Source organism: Melospiza georgiana, chromosome 20, assembly GCF_028018845.1.
Source record: "Melospiza georgiana isolate bMelGeo1 chromosome 20, bMelGeo1.pri, whole genome shotgun sequence".
NCBI classification, from domain to species: domain Eukaryota; kingdom Metazoa; phylum Chordata; class Aves; order Passeriformes; family Passerellidae; genus Melospiza; species Melospiza georgiana.
The window spans coordinates 3444293-3460787 of record NC_080449.1 but is presented as its reverse complement, the minus strand read 5'-3'; the positions used below and the strand labels follow the sequence as shown (position 1 = coordinate 3460787).

The 16495-nt window shown below is 52.6% G+C and overlaps 1 protein-coding gene across 1 annotated transcript in view; it reads right to left on the bottom strand.

Annotated features, from left to right (window-relative positions):
* The window catches only part of ARRDC1 (arrestin domain containing 1), a 43294-nt gene extending 27067 nt beyond the window's left edge, over positions 1–16227 (bottom strand). The window contains exon 1 of the mRNA XM_058038409.1: positions 16049–16227. Within this exon, the coding sequence (XP_057894392.1) occupies positions 16049–16166 (118 nt within the window). The 5' untranslated portion in view covers positions 16167–16227. The remainder of the gene's footprint in view (positions 1–16048) is intronic.
* Between the last annotated feature and the right edge of the window lie 268 nt (positions 16228–16495).

The window sequence follows — 16495 nt, the reverse complement described above, 5'->3', positions numbered from 1 at the left end:
AGTTTGTACATCAGAATAGGCCAGTTCCAGTTATTAGAGACCCATTAAAAATGCCTCTGGAATCCAGGGCTACCAGTGGCCCCAGTCACCTCCCTCCTGCTCCCTGTTTACCCAGGCTGATTTGAATAAATACAGGAAAAAAACAAAGTCCAAAAACTGTAAGGGGAGGGGAAGGGGGAGGCAAAGAGAAGAAATGAAGGATGAAGCCATGCAGAAGGCAAGAGCCCTTCACCCCAGAGTCCCTGAGGGACTGAGGGAAGCGGGCAGCTCCACATCCAGCCAGACACATCTTTAGCAACGCGCTGCAGCACGCGCCAAGCGCTGGAAATAAAAGGAGACAGCTCAGCCATATCCATCTCTGCACAAAGTAAAAATAGAGATGCCAGGAGCTGGGCACGTCTGCCTCCTTCCAAGGTGATTTAAGGAGAGCAGGCATAGATTTCAAACTGCTTTTTCTCCTCACCCAGTGAGTTGCCCTCCTCAGGGGAGCTGGTGTGGCACCTTGGGCACGAGGAAAGGACAGCACACACATCCCCTCCTCTGCCAGGGGCATGGGGTGTGTGCACATCCCCCTTCCAAAATGCAGCCATGTGCTGAGCCAGCAGAGGCTCAATGGTCACCCTGCACTCAGCCCCAGTCCCAAGTGAACTGTCAAGTGCCACCTGTGTCACACACCTGCTACAACAGGTATGGGCAGAGGGGGAGGGAAGAGGCTGCTGCATCTTGGTCAGCTTGGATTTTCTAGGTCGGGCAGGGGAAGCAGCAAAACCAGTTTGTAGAATCATTAAATATCCTGAGCTGGAAGGAACCCACAAAGATTATCCAGCCCAGCCCCTGTCCCTGCCCAGCCCCCCCAGCAGCCCCAGCCTGGGCACCCCTGGCAGCGCTGCCCAAAGGCTCCTGGAGCTCTGGCAGCCTCGGGGCCGTGCCCATTCCCTGGGCAGCCTGGGCAGTGCCAGCACCCTCTGGGGGCAGAGCCTTGCCCTGATCTGCCGTGCCCCTGACACAACCTGACACAGCTGGAAGTGGCTGTTGCAGTTGGCAGCAGCTCAGGCAGGACAAACAGACCCTCCTGTCATTCCCTTTCCTCTGCGAGGACAGATGAAGAGCTGGCAACTGAGCTCTGAAATGGCACTGAAATGCCATTTACACACAGCCTGGGGTTTTGCCAGCTGAAGCTCACCCAGGTCACCACGTGGCCTCAGCCATGTCTGCTACACCCAGAGGCTCCAGCTGTCCCTGCTGCAGGGCAGGAGGGGCCCAGCCCTGCACACGTGGGATGAGATGGATGGCAGAGCCACACAGCACAAGGGACCAGGGCACGCTTTAGTGACAGAATCAGAGGGCACCCAGGGACTCAGATACCCTCTGGAAAACTCCTGCATGCCTGGATGCAGCTAACAAGGGAGCAGAGGAGGAGAAAGTGCTGTGGGAGTTGTGGGAGTCAAGTGAGTGTGCATCAGAGAAATCTTCACTTCATGGGAACCAGCCACAGGAAGGCAGAGCCCCCCTCCCTCATCCCTCTCCATCAGAGCCATGGCAGACAGTGATCACCAGATTTTAACAGATTCTCTCAAGCTGCCAGAGACTCTCCAGAGCTGCAGGCACTCAGAGCATCCATGAGCTGGGAATGAACCATTTTCCATCCCAGGGAGCAGGAGCAGCCTTGGGAGAAGGGGGTGAAGGATCCCCCTGAGCCCCAGCCCCTCCCCAGAGCACGGCAGGAGGGACCTGGTTTTGGCAGAAGGATGGGCAGCAGGATGTCACCTCAACACAAATCCCCACTGCTCCACCTTGGAGTGACACCTCTGGGTTCACAGAGATCACAAATTTGGATTCACCCTGAGATCCTCCAACCCTGCATCTGTGTGAAGATGAGGGGTCTGAGGTTCCCCACACTATCAGCCAAGCAGGCCCAGATAGCAGTGGGAAAATGGGAAGCCTGGGAGAGAGCAAGACCCACAGGCAGAGCAAGTTACTCTCAGTTTGTAATCTGTACTATCAGACTGGGTAATTCCTAGAAAAGTTCCATGAGAAGTGGACACCAAGAGGGGCAGGATGAGGTTTTTCTACTGATGGCCTTTACACAGAAGCACACCCAAACAGCTCCAGACAGAAAGGACTGAGCAGGAAGGCTGGGAACTCACGAGATACACACAAGTCCCTCGTGCATGAATATATTGAGACACTACTAATTAAACCAACAGCTCCTAATTAAATCCCAGCTGTCCCCATCCTTCTGGGTCCATCCTGTCAGTTCTTGAGACACAAATAGTCTTGAGCATTTCACAAGCCAGTGAGGCAAGAGCAGAGCTTACAACAAGTGCTGGAGGCAGCAGCAGGTTTGGCACAAGGTTAAGGATTGTCTGGGGAGGTTTTTGTCTTCTTCCTTCACAAGAACCCAGCACAGAGCAGGAAAGGGATCTGACCCCTAACATGGAAGGAGAGGAGTTGTCTAGAAGTGTAGTCTGTGCTTTCCATCTCAAATCAAACCCAAGCCTGCAGCCAGGCCCTGGGAAGTGGCTTGTCTGGAGCTGACACACAGGGAGCAGCATCTCCCACAGCACCAGCAGCTCCTGGAGCATTGGCTGCTGCTCCCCGTGCCCCAGGGGCTCATCCCACCTCCCACAGCCATCACAAGCTCTGCTCAGAGGCTCAGACAGGCTCCCAGTGAAATTCTGAGTGGTTGCTGTGTCTGACCCCTCTCTGTCTCACAAACTTCAGCATCATTTAGCCCCCAGGAGCAAGAGCAACCTCTGCTGTTCAGCCATTCCTTCCCCAGGCTGGCACTTGCCCTCTGCACCTACAAGGTGTTGGACCAGCCAAACCCCTCACAGCAATGCATGAGAATCCATGAACGTCAAATAGAAAAACTATTTCTGACCTCTCTCTTTTAGAACTTTTTTTTTCCATTTCTGAACATGTAGAATTCACATGAACTTTGTATTTTTTGAGTTTTACACCACTTCATTCAAAAACTCTCAGACCAATTAATCCTTTAATTTCCTCGAATATATCTTTTTTCTGTCAACTCAATATTACAAGCAGTTCCTAATGCCTTTTTTGTGCCAAGAAAGTTTCTGAAAATAAATCCTTAACTGTCAAATATCCTGTTTCTTACAAGACACATTTAGACTGATGATTTCTGAAGATCTATCCTCCTTAAGTTGTTCAATTAAATTATTTTTTAGAATTATTATGCTTTATTTTGGGGTTTTTTAGAATTATTATGCTTGGGGTTTTTTTATTATTCTTTGTGCTGTATACTTTTGAGCACAGATCTGTTACTCAGCATCACAAGGTATAATTTTTCTGCTTTATACTTTGCATCTCACATTCTAAGAATCATATTTTTCCTCCCTGACCTTTCAATGTGCTGATTCTCATGGCAGCAGAGGCAGCCCTGCAAATCCAAGCTCAGTAAATGTGACCCCAAGAGCCAGCAGTGCCTGTTGCCCTGGCTGTGGCAATAGGGCACACTCTATTTTTTATTTATTTTTTAGAATTATCATGCTTCATTTATTTTTGGGTTTTTTAGAATTATTATGCTTTATTTTTTGGGGGGGGTTTTAGAATTATTATGCTTTATTTATTTGTGGGTTTTTTAGAATTATTATGCTTTATTTATTTTGGGGTTTTTTAGAAATATTATGCTTTATTTATTTTTGGGGTTTTTTTTATTCTTTGTGCTGTATACTTTTGGGCACAGATTTGTTACTCAGCATCACAAGGTATATTTTTTCTGCTTTATATTTTGCATCTCACATTCTAAGAATCACATTTTTTGCTCCCCACACTTCCCTCCCTGACCTTTCAATGTGCTGATTCTCAGGGCAGCAGAGACACCCTGCAAATCCAAGCTCAGCAGATGTGATGCCAAGCAGTGCCAGTTGCCCTGGCTATGCCCACAGGGCTGTCTGTGTGTGTCCAGTGCCAGGCTGAGGCAGGAGGACACACCTGAGTGTCCCACCCAACCTGCAGGAAGCCCAGAACCCCCTAAAGAACCCCACATTGTAGGAAGGCTGAAAGAACTCCTCAAAACAGCCTGGAAAAACCACCTGTAGCAGCTCCATGGGAGTGACAGCTCTGCCACAGGGGCAAAGTGACCCACAGCCATTATTTCTGCTGTGCATTAATCATTTCAGCCCAGCCTGAGGAGGGGCAGCAGTATGGACACACAAGGATGGCCTCATTCCAGCACTGGGCAGGTGTGGACCTGCAGAAAAGTAGAAAAAATCTTCTAAGTCCTTTCCCAGGTAGGTCAATCCTTCCCCTCATTAGGAGCATTTTCTTCCATCAGGCTGAGAGCAGCAGGAAAACCCACATTTTCCAGCTCCTCCCCAAAACCAAGGGTCAACATAAATCCTGAGACAAAAAAGCCAACTCTTGGGCTCCTGTTTAGAACAAGCTCCTGCTCAAACCAAAGGTTTTTCTCCCTTGTGGAGCAGACAGGTTTATTTATAGCATCACAGTGTTTTATCAGCACACTGGCTGCCCTCAGAGGAAGGGGGTCATCTCGAACATCTGGAATTAAATCCTCAGCTGAGCACACTTAACAAGCCTGGCTGTGCACACACTGGGCTGCAGGGGGAAAACTCAGCAGAGAACAAGGCCACGCAGGCTGTGGCAGGGGGATGAACACGTGCCACCAAGTCTGTGCCTTGGATGTGCCAGAGGCAGCTCCTTAGCAACAGGCATGAAACAGTGTTGTGGTGTGCTGTAATGTCCTGTTTTAGACTTCCAGGTCACCTCCCAGGTGTGCCTATACCTCTCTCCCTTCCCCCTTGCCCCCATGCTGAGTGAGTCCTGTCAATCAGGCTGAACATTCCAGCAAGGCGTCGTGTGCTTGGTCAAGTTCAAAGGATGCCCCTATGCCCAGAGGTCATTGGCCTGTCTGGGTGTCACCTTCCCCTGAGACCCTGCCCCTCTCACCTGGTTGGTGGCTCACCTGTCCCTCCCCTCCCCCTGTCCCTGAGCTTAAAAAGGTGATCAGACCATGCGGCCGAGGTTCTGTTGGAGCAGTTGCTCACGTTCAGACCTCTGTAACCATGGAATAAACCTCTGGACATCAAACCCTCCAGCAGAATCCTCTCCTTTTTCTCTTCACCATCGCCTGAAGCCATTCCTCCTGAGGTAAATGGGGTTCCTAACAAGCCTGGACTTGTTCAGTGCCCAGCTGCAACCACCAGCAAGCCAAGGTATCTCTGGGGTGATACACCGCAGTTGCTGCCTTTGGCCCAGCAGCGAGGGTCAGACTGGCCCAGGCACAATCTAACTGGGAATATTGGGAGCCTTATTCCAATAAAACAGCACAGCACCTGCACTCAGGGCCTGAGTGAGGGAGGGGCTTCACCCCATGCAGCCCCTCAGCCCAACCCCACCGTGCTGCTGCTACAACCCCCTCACTGCTCCCCAAACACGCTCCAGAAGGGGATGCTGGGGTAGCCCTTTCTCCAATACTGCCTCTTGCAAAACCAGGACAAATTTAGGACTTTTTCTAAGCTCCAGACTGATGTAGGCCCCAGTGCTGAGGCAGACTGGGGAACAGGAGGGGAGAAGTGGTATTGCTCTGCTTGAGAGCCCACAGTGGCAGAGGTGGTTGTACCATAAGAGCCAGGCAGGGCAGAGGCTGGACATGTCCTGGCAGTGCCTCAGACCAGTTTTGGGAGCCCAGACTTTGATCCCATCCTAAACAGGTGGCACAGTCCAGCAGAGCTGCTCCACACAGTGCCACATCCAGGGCACAGGTCAGCGATGCCATTCCTTGGGTACTCCTGCAAGGAGAGCAGCTGTGCCCCACCCCAGCATGCTGAGGGACCATCCTCTTCCTCCCAGGCCAGGCTGGCAGCCACAGGCACCCTGACAGGCTGGGAACAGCCAGATCAAACAGCAGTGAGAAACTGCTTGGCACAGAGAGGCAGATCTCACATCTCCCAGGAATATCTCCATGCCAGCCACCCACCTGAGCCACGCTGGCAGCACTCACAGCCTCCTCCTCTCCCATCCATCCCTCCAAGCACTGGAGGGGAAAAGCAGAGAGGTTGCAGAGGAGCAGAAGGCTGGAGGAGAGATGGAGGCAACATTTCATGCGGAGCTTCAACTGCTCCAGGGTGTGAAGCCAACTTTTATCTCAAAAGATTTCTTTCCTTTCTGCTAGCCTGGACAGAAATTCAGAGTGGGAAACTGTGACCTGTTTGGGGACTGCAGAGCCTGCCCTCCTCCTAGAACTGCATTTGAGGCTCACTTGTGTTCAGGCCATCCATGAGGATGCAGCCTCTGTTGCTCTCAGGGATGGACTGGGATGGGACCAAGCTCCAGGCAGCCAGCACAGGAACATCTCATATTTAGGATCTCATTAGGGCCCAGAAAAGTTTTACTCATGCTCCCCTGCACAAGACAGATTGATTTTAATAAATTTAATGTAGATTTAATTTACTCCATCTTTCCCAGGGGACCTAGGTAATAAGCTGGATTTGGTGAGCCCTGAATTTAAGTAAGCTATCCTGTTCAAAGTGAAATAAGGCTGTACATACAAAAGCAGTCAGAGCATCTTAATCTTCAGCACTTGGCCCCTAGAGCAGCCCCGTGGGAAGGGAATGCAAGTCCCACATGCCCAACGTGCAGCCAGACAAGTGGAACAGAATCAGCAGCTCAGCCTGGCTCACAGGAATGCTGATGGATGCCAGGACCTGCCAGCACTCAGCACTTCAGCCAGACAGGGACCACAGCCACCCTTCCTCAGACTGAGCAGTGCTAAAACAGAAGTGAGGAATGTCATTTTTTTATAGCTTGCCCAAAGTGAAATAGGTTTCCACCCAGCACTTAACACTACTTTAGGCCAGAGGAGTTAAGATATTCTGGTACAATTGACTTGGCTGTCTAAAAAAGGAAGAAACTCCACCACAACCTACCACAGAGCCCTGCAGGTTCTGGGGGAATGTGCTGGATGCTGATGTAAAAAAACACTCCTTTAAACTGATGAACAAACTCAATTGTTCTTTCCCAGCAAGTGCAAAGCCTGGCACCTTTTCCCACCTCACTGGCAGAACAACTCCCATGGAAAAGGAGCAGCTGAGCTCTCTGATGTGCTGGGAACACACCTCTGTCCTGGGAACACGCCTCTGTGTGACCCCACAGCCTGAGCAGGTCTGACAGCTCTTTGCCCAGACAGCCCCTCTGCCCCCACCATGGAGCATCTCCCTCCACACTGGTGCAGCAGCCACTGCAGGAGATAAACAGGCACTGATCAGGTTCCCCTGCTCACCACAAAGGGCTTGATTCACCAGAGCCTACTCCCTTTTCAGACTCTTTCTAAATAAATGCTTCAAAGACTTCTGGAAATTCATGCTTAACAGGCTTACTGTAATTCCAGAGCAGCAGGGCTCCTGTGGGCCAGGCTCTGCTGTGGGACTGAGTCACGCTCATTTTCTTCTGACACTCTCAGATACCCTTTCCTAAGAGGTAAGGCAACAAATCCCGTGGGCTGATGCTCATTTTGGAAGACCCTCATTGCCACCCACATCACAGCCAGGCACAGCTCTCCTGGCCTCAGCAGCAGACAGCCCTGCAGATGTAAGGTTCAGCAGAGATGACACTTCTCCAGCCCCTCCTGGGGCTCAGGGGATGCTCCTGGGCACAGATTCCCCATCACCCACTCTCCAGATGAGGAGAACATGCAAAGTCAGCCCAGCACCTGGTGGGCAGCAGGTCTGTCACAGGCTGGGCACCCCTGGGGCTGCAAGGACTCAGCACAGAGCACATTGTCACAACCCAGTGTCCTGAGCAGTCCCCTGCCTCCACAGCAGGGGAAGGATGAAAGCAGCACACTCAGGACTGCTCAGCCATCCTGGGAACAAGAGTTTTGGTGTGAGGGGTTTGAGCCCACTTACAGGGAGATGAGACAGGAGCAAGGAGTCAGGCAACCACATCAGGGTCTGCCCTCCTGCACTCCAGGCACTGAACTCCCAACTCAGCACACAGAACTGCTGAGACACCTCCAAATGATTTAGTGCTGCTGCAGCTCCCAACACGAGCCAGCAGCCAGCTCCCCTCCTCCTAGAAGGGGAGGTTTTTTCCTGAAGAGCCTTATTTACAAGCAGTAAAGCAAGCCTGCATTTAGTGCCTCCTCATCCTGGCTGGATACCAGCACAGGCAGGTTCTTGCTGGGGAGGCAGGAAGGCACAGCATGGGATGAGAGATCCCAGCATGGGATGAGAGATCCCAGCATGGGATGAGAGATCCCAGCTCCACCTGCTCCCTGCTGAAGATCCCAGCCCAGGATGAGAGATCCCAGCCCAGGATGACAGATCCCAGCATGGGATGAGAGATTCCAGGATGGGATGAGAGATCCCAGCATGGGATGAGAGATTCCAGGATGGGATGAGAGATCCCAGCCTTACCTGCTCCCTGCTGAAGATCCCAGCATGGGATGAGAGATCCCAGCCCAGGATGAGAGATCCCAGCCTTACCTGCTCCCTGCTGAAGATCCCAACATGGGATGAGAGATCCAAGCCCAGGATGAGAGATCCCAGCCCAGGATGAGAGATCCCAGCCCAGGATGAGAGATCCCAGCCCCATTTGCTCCCTGCTGAAGATCCCAGCATGGGATGAGAGATCCCAGCACAGGATGAGAGATCCCAGCCCCATCTGCTCCCTGCTGAAGATTCCAGCCCAGGATGAGAGACCCAAGCCCAGGATGAGAGATCCCAGCCCCATCTGCTCCCTGCTGAAGATCCCAGCCCAGGATGACAGATCCCAGCCCAGGATGAGAGATCCCAGCCCCACCTGCTCCCTGCTGAAGGTTCCCCATTGAGCTCTCCTGCACTGCTTTTGCACATCTCAGTTGTCAAGAAATCTCCCAAGCCCAGCATCTTCAGAGAAAACAGCCAGAATCCACTTCACTAAGCAGAAGAGCTGCTCCTATGATTTTCTTTGATGCCATTCAACACAAGCAGCTGGATTCTCTATTTATAGCAAGATCATCAGTTTGGAAAGACGACTTATGTTCTTGTTATCACCAGAGCACCAGATACATAACAAATCCTCGCTGTGCTGGGAGTGCTACAAGTTGGTAAGAGAGCCCTCATGGTCAGGCTGGGCTCCTCAGAGATCCAAGCAGACAGAAAAGGAACATCTGGGACCTGAGCTGCACCTCTGGCACTGACATTCAGACCCCTGCTGATAATGCCCATTGAGGAGGCTCCAATTTCTACCCATACACTGAGCATTCCTCTCCAGAGCTGTTACCTTTCAATCCAGATTTATCCCACTCTTATTGCAGGGAATATTTGGGATTCTGGAGCATGAACAGTGAATTGCTGCAGCATTGTTACCTCTGGTCTGAGCTGCCTGAGCCAGAACTACTGTCAGAGAGCAGAGTGCTGTCAGCAAGAACAAAGGAGGGGAAGTCATGAGCATTGGTGCTCCAGAAATGATTCATGCTTCTTGGAAACAGATTTTGCTACAGATATCTGACAAACTCCGGTTTTTAACAAAGATTAAGGTGCTCAGAGATCAGGGTGGTTTTAAACCATATCTCTAAATAATTCCAGGTTGGCACTAGCTTGCAACCCTCATCTTGTTGAGGGGGGCAAAAGCAGCTCAATACTTACCTTAGGACACCCCATATCCTCTCCACTGCCATCATGCAGCATCTCAAGATCCCAAATACCTGTGACAATTTACTCAAGCCATGGCCATTCCTCTGCACAGAGCAACACCCAGCCATAGGTACCCACATTGGGGTGAAAGGGCTCTACCCACAAACTTAGGGACAGCAAAACACCTCAGTCCCAGCTGACTTGTGCACCCCATCACCTACTTTAATTTGCCATAGAGAGAGTGGGGAATGGGGATTTGCTGTTTAAAAGCCATCACAAGCAGACAGAAGCCTGAACACCTTTGTGGTGTGGATGCATTTCACCTCTGGTTTGGATCCTGAGCACATGCAGGCACAACTGTAGAAATATGCTGACTGCCAACAGTCTGGTCCTTTGCTCATTTTCTCCTCTCCTAAGCACTCTGCATTTCTGCACGAGAGATTTGAAGAGTGACAGATTTTAAGAGCAGCACAAAGAGGCAATTAACTTCCCCAGCAATTCCTGTTGCCAGACTCCAGAGGTCACAGCAGTAGCCTAAAGGCTGCACATTGGATATCTCAGCAATCAGCCCTCAAGAAAAGAGGCACCAAACCAAAGCCAGCCTGTGACAGGTTTGCTAGGCCACTTCAGGAGGAGCTGCCCTGAGCAGGAGAAGGAAAAGACCTTCCCCAGTGCCTGGCAGAGCATCTTTCTCTGTGCTCTGGCACAGGTCTGCAGCACAACCATTTACCATTTAGATGGCACAATGTCATCCCACATTTTGAGAGTTTAGCCATTTTCATTCCCTATGCTTCACACAAAAGGTCTCTACACTTCTAGAGGTTACAGAACAGCTTAAAGGCAGCTTACCACAAACTGGAATTGGAGAATTCTCTAATCAATGAAACACAATATAACGCAGGCACACCTGGAAAACAGATAGACGGTGCTGCCTGCAGTTCAGGCCACCTGCTGTGGCCAGGTTGGATACCTTCATAGCACTGGGCTATGTCAGAGTGCCATGTTTTGAAGGAAGAACAGGAGTGTTTCTAATAAAGAAACATCTAAATGTATCTAAATGACCCCATTCCCTTCATCTCTTGGAAGGGCCTCTCTGGATAGTAGAGGATGATCCACATGTCCATCCTCCTCTTACTGGCCATGAGAGCCTCTAGCAAGACTTCACCAAGCCAAGTGACAGCTCTGTGTCTTCTACACACCTACTTCTTCCCTGGGCATGACTTACAGCACAAAGCATTCCACAATAGCTCCGAGTGGAGCACACCCATCCATGCACCTCCCTGTCGCTTTCTCGGCTGTTTAGGTGGCTGGAAAGGCCCAGGGTGGCCTTGGACAGCCCGCGCTTCAAAGGACGAGGAGAGACTTCAGATCTTTTCTCGGTCATCAGTGTTTATTAATTGTTTATCTAAAAGATTTTCTCTTAGCCCAACAGAGGTCTGCACAGCAGCCAGCCATGAGCACACTGAGAGCCCCCGGGGCGGTCACCTATCTTTATACTTAAAATTACGTATACAATATTTATCAATTTTCCCCAATACCTTTTACCCTTATTGACCAGTGCACTTTTAGTAATAACCAATCCCAAAGTGCCAACATCACCAGAAAAGATGGAGGCCAAGAAGAAGAAGAAGAAGAACAGGACACGCCCCAATTCCTCCATCTTACTTCTTTAGACCCCCCTGTACAGAAATCTTAAACCCTGTGTCTCACACTCTAATTAACTTATCCCTTCACCATTCACCCAGTGAGATCCTCCCATCCTCATACAGGTGTCATCTCCTGTGTAGGATCAAAGTCCAGCCACCAGACACTTCTGGCAACATTCCAGGACTCCCGAGCCCCCCAAGGGTGGTCTTGGTCACTCTGCACCTCAGTCCTGAGGTGCTGAGATCCCACACCTCCCTGGCTGCTCAGGGACAGGGAGCTGCCTTGGGATGAGAGGGATGGAAACCCACAGGCTTCCTCCTCCCAGCCAGGGAGCCTCCCTGCCGCCTACCTGACTCCAGCCCAGAAAGACAAGCTGCATCTCTGACGGCTCTGCGCCGCTCCAGGGAAAGGATAAGCACTCACACCCCGTTTGTCACACTTGGAAGCAAATCAGACAGACAGAACTCCACTCCACTTGTCCTCCCATTTTGTTAAACAAGGGATGGGAGGCCGTGGCACGTCTCCCTGCCAAGGAAAGCAGCAAGCAGTTTTTCAGCTGAGCAGGAGCGGGGAGAGCGGCTCACTGCAGCAACAGAGACACAAACCCAGCTCGTGATTAGTTATTGACTCCAGAGGAGTTGCAGCTCTAGCAGCAAGCCAGCCAGGAGAGCAAAAATCCCTCTTTTGTTCCCCAGCCTCAGACAGACTTGGCCACACAGCTCCCTGCTGTCTCACTTCACACAGTGAGAAAAGAAAATTAATCCAGCTCCCCTCCAGCAGGAGCCATCCAGCCTGGGGGAGTGATGCTGCAGAGCCATCCCTGAGCATTCCTGAGCCTCATCCTGGCACCCACCACTGCTGGTGGATACCAGACAGCTCAAGGACCTCGTGGGACATTGCCAGGATCAGCAGGGACAGTGCCCTTCAAACTCTGAGGCCTAGCTCAGCTCTCCCCACAGTGCCCCCCAAAGCAGGACCAGCCATGGGGTCCCTGCTGCCCCCATGGTGAGTAGGTGACCCAGGGATCCCTGCTGCCCACACAGGGATTTCCAACCCTCCTTTACAGGAGAGAGCCAGACCCCTGTGCAGGGACTGAATCCACCTTTTCCCAAGCCAGAGCCTTCCTGCAGGAACAATGTTTCCCACTGTACCAGAGGTCAAGTGGTAGGAGAATCATGGCCAACAAAGTCCTTTGGTGTCATCCCTTCCCCTCAGGAAGGGCACAGGTCACACACACGTCAGAACCATCAAACCCAAATTTCTCCCTGCTGCCCTTCTAGGGAACAGGAGTTACCTTAGTTTGGACACCTGACCCGGGATTTCAGAGCCCTGCTCTTCATCCCCCTTCCCCACCAGCTTTCTCTGTCCTCCATATGAGAATATTTACTACATTTAAGATCAGAGAAGAAAATTATGATTCATGGGCTCTTCTCTCTGTGGAAATGGGAATTATGTATCTGTATTTCTAGAGTATGAACAAACATGAGTACTTGTGTCTATAGCTTTGTAGATCAAGGAAGTGATTTTAAAGTCAACTCATCCCTGCATAAACCTGGACAGCCAAATAACAGAGTGGGGAATAGCAAAGTGCTGAAATCTGCCCAGGAAAGCACTTGCTGTTTCTTTGCTCTTGGTGACCTGGCAGAGAGGGCTGTTATTTTAACATTATGCTGGTTGAAGCCTCACTGAACGGCAGGCAGGACCAAAATAATCCACATGGCCCCTGGAAGCCACAGAGTTGAGAGGAAAGTGCTCCAGCATCTCCAGGCAGCACAAGCCTTTGTTCCCACATGCTCCTGCCAGCAACCAGGACTGCCTGCCCTGCTCCAAGTGAACTGGCTTCCCTCCTCCTTCCCCACAAATTAACTCCATCTCCAGCTGTCCCTGCACAAGCTTCCTGTAAGATTAATTATTCTTTGTACACACACGTTTGATGATTTACCCAGCAAACCAGGCACAATGATAAGGAATTCTCCATTTCCATCAGCGCTCTCCCCTGAGGCTCAGAAGTTTTCTGGGCAGGTCCTTCACCCTGGCACAGGCACAGGAAGAAGTGTGACTCCTCAGAAGGCCCACGTGGGTCACCAGGACCAGTCAGTGTTTGTGATGCTGCTGCAAGGTCAGTTGAAGAAGATGTGCTCCTGAAGAGCCCTCAGTGCCAGTCAGCAGGGCTGGCACTGACGCCAGTCTGAGTGGGAACATGAATGATCCCAAAAGGTGTGTCCCCAGCCACGCTGCCCCATGACCCAGGATTTCTCCCGTCTTTAGCAAGGCACAACGAGCTGTGTTTGCTTGCACTGTCACCTTTCAGAAGGTGTAATTTACAAGAGCCAGAAGTTACCGTGTGAGGAGTCACCTAGAGGCTGATTCCAGCTATGACCTCACACACCAAGCACCGAGGAGTCACCGCGCCGGGCTCAGGAAATGGAAAGCACCAAATTCAAATTGTGGGGCTGTGGGCCAGACCTACCAGGGGTGAGGACTTTGTGACTTCTCCTGGAAGCAGTTTATTAGCCTGGAAAGTCACAGTTGGCCACAGAAGGTGTGTTGGGGGGTATATGTACAATGTAAGATGAGTTGGTGCCACCCAGCTCTCCCCACAGCCCAGCAGGAAGCCAGAGCCTGTCGGGCTGTCTGAACCCTCCTGTGCTGAGCCCACAGAGCTCAACAGGGCTCACAAGTCCCTTTAAGAGCTCTTACAGCAGATAGTCACCTGCTGGAACACCAAAAGGATGTTTCAGCAGCTACATGAGCCTCTTCCTCTGAGGGTGAGACATTTCCTTCATCCAGAAAGGAGAGGGTGCCCAAGAGATCAAGTGTGGAGGGTTTAAGCACCAGAGACCATGAGATACACAGCAGGAGGGAGAACACACAACAAAGAGTCACTTTGTGCTTGGCAGAAGTTGGTTTCACATCCAAATGTGACTTAACTGGGTGAGTTCTGACACAAGTAATGGAAAGTTTCTACCCCAGCTCATGAAGCCACTGTACAGGAAACAGCCTAGAAGAGCTGCTCAGTGACCTTAGCACAACAAAAGCATCAACCACATGGAGCCCACCTCAGATTTTGGCTGGACGCTTCTGACAGCTTTCCTAGAGCTCAGCTACCCCAGCTCTTACCAAAATCCCTGCACTGACCCCAAACACCAGATCCCACAGCAAAACCCTTCATGAGTTCAGGAACTGCACTTAACAGCAGACCCTGATGCTTCTCAGAATCAAACCAATAAGGAAGCAGAAAGAATGTCTAGAACAACAACACACTTTTCTCCTTCCCTACAACACCACCAGGAAGCAGAGGAGAGCTGGTGTAGAGCAGAACCTGGCAGGTCCTCTCCAAATGGGAGTTGTAGAGGCAGCAGCGAGTAACTTTGGCCAGCACACCAAACCCTGCAAGGCCAAACTCCTGTCCCTCCCGAGAAGCACCTTCAGAAATGGGGGGAAGGCAATGGGATGGGCCGAGGAGGGAAGTCAGCCAGACTTCATTAAAACATCTTTGCTGGAAGTACATCTGGGAGTACTCTCCACTGAGATAAACGCTGGATCTGCAACTGTTTTGCTCTGACAGGAGTTAAACGGGCTACAAGTTTACACATGTCCTAGATACTTTTTTTTTCCACCAGGAGCTTCCAAAAGCTATTGCAGACAACTGGGAGAGGTGCTCTCAAAAGCAAGGCACAGGCAAGCATAGGCACCATCATGCAGGCTGACAGCTCTTGAACAGAGACTTCGCATTTTACATTACTCGGTCTTTTTTTCCCCCTCCAATAATTTGTTACAAAGGAAGCAGCATGCACACACAAGAAGCAAGCAAGACCTCAGGGAAAACAGCAAATTGGTTCACATTTCCACAGCGCTGAGCACAAAGCTGACTTGCAAATGCGAATGACTTCTCCCAGGCGGGGGAGGAAGCTCCCAGTTTGGATGATCCGAGCCCAGCCGCTCATTTCCCTGCAGCCCATCCCCATCCCTGTGCCCTGACGGACGGCACCATGGTCTGAGCCTCGCGTGGAGCAACAACAACAACCCCGCAGCCCAACACGTCCTGCTCCAGACCACTGCTGCCCAGCGGGGACTCTCAGCACCTCGTACACACCGCGGACATCTCCCACACCAGCAGAGCCACAACACCCAAGTTCGTTCGAGATGTTACAGCACGGCTGCTCGCTGCGGACGCTGCCTGCGAGCCTGGGTGGGTGCCGATCCTGCCAGGACACAGCAGCGCCCATGTCCCCTGTCCTGCCGAGGCAGGGGTGCTGCCCACCGGGACACGGCACATCGCCCACCTCCTGCCATCCCCCTGCCCTAACACATTCGGGCTCCGTCCGCCCCAGGGGCACCAAGCTCGGGGTTCGGGCGATGCCGGCAGCCCTGGGAAGCCGCAGGACTCGGGGAAAGCAGAACGAGACGGGCGAGCCCCTCCACCACCTCCCGCTGCCACCCTGGGCACCCGCCAGCTCCGGAGGCTGCTGTGGCTCAGCCCCGCGCTGGGCTGTTTTGGGAAGGGGGCTGGGAGGATGTTTCCTTATTTATGGGATAGGAGCAAAAAGTAAGAGGAGGAAGCGGAGGAGGAAATAATCCAGCAGGTTGCTCCCATCGGCCCCTCCCGGCCGCCGCATGGCAGCGGGGGCAGCAGCGATGGGGCAGCCCCGGAGCCGCCGGTTCCCAGAGCCGGGGAAGGGAGCCCGGCCGCTCCCCGGGGCTCCCGGCGGGCCAGGTCAGCCCGTGAACCCCTCCCTGGGATATCCGCCCCGCCGTGTGGCCCCGCGGGCACAGCAGGGCACGGCAGGCCGCGGGCTCACCTCGGTACTGCAGCGAGCCCGAGAGCCGCACGGTGACGGTGCCGGCCAGCGGCTCGCCGGGGCTGTAGACGACGCGGCTGTCACCCAGGCGGATCTCGAAGAGCTGCACCTTCCCCATGGCCGCGCCGGCCCGGCCGCTCTGCTCCTCTCCGCTCGCTCGTACCTGCGGCCCGCGCTGTGCCTGCCCCGGCTGGCGGGACCGCCCCGCGCCCGCCCCGCCCCGCCCCGGCCGCGCTGAGGGAGCGGGGCGGGCCCGAGGCGGCGGCGGCGGCCGGGCCGGGGGCTGCGGGTGGGTCCCTGGGTGCCGAGGGAAGGGGGCAATTGCGCGGCCAGGCTGAGGGAAAGGAGCAGGCTGTGGGGCTGGGCTGTGAGGGAAAGAGAAGCTGGTGGATCCCTGACTGCTTTGAGGGGGAAAAGCAGTTTGTGAGGGAAGGAATCACTTGTGGG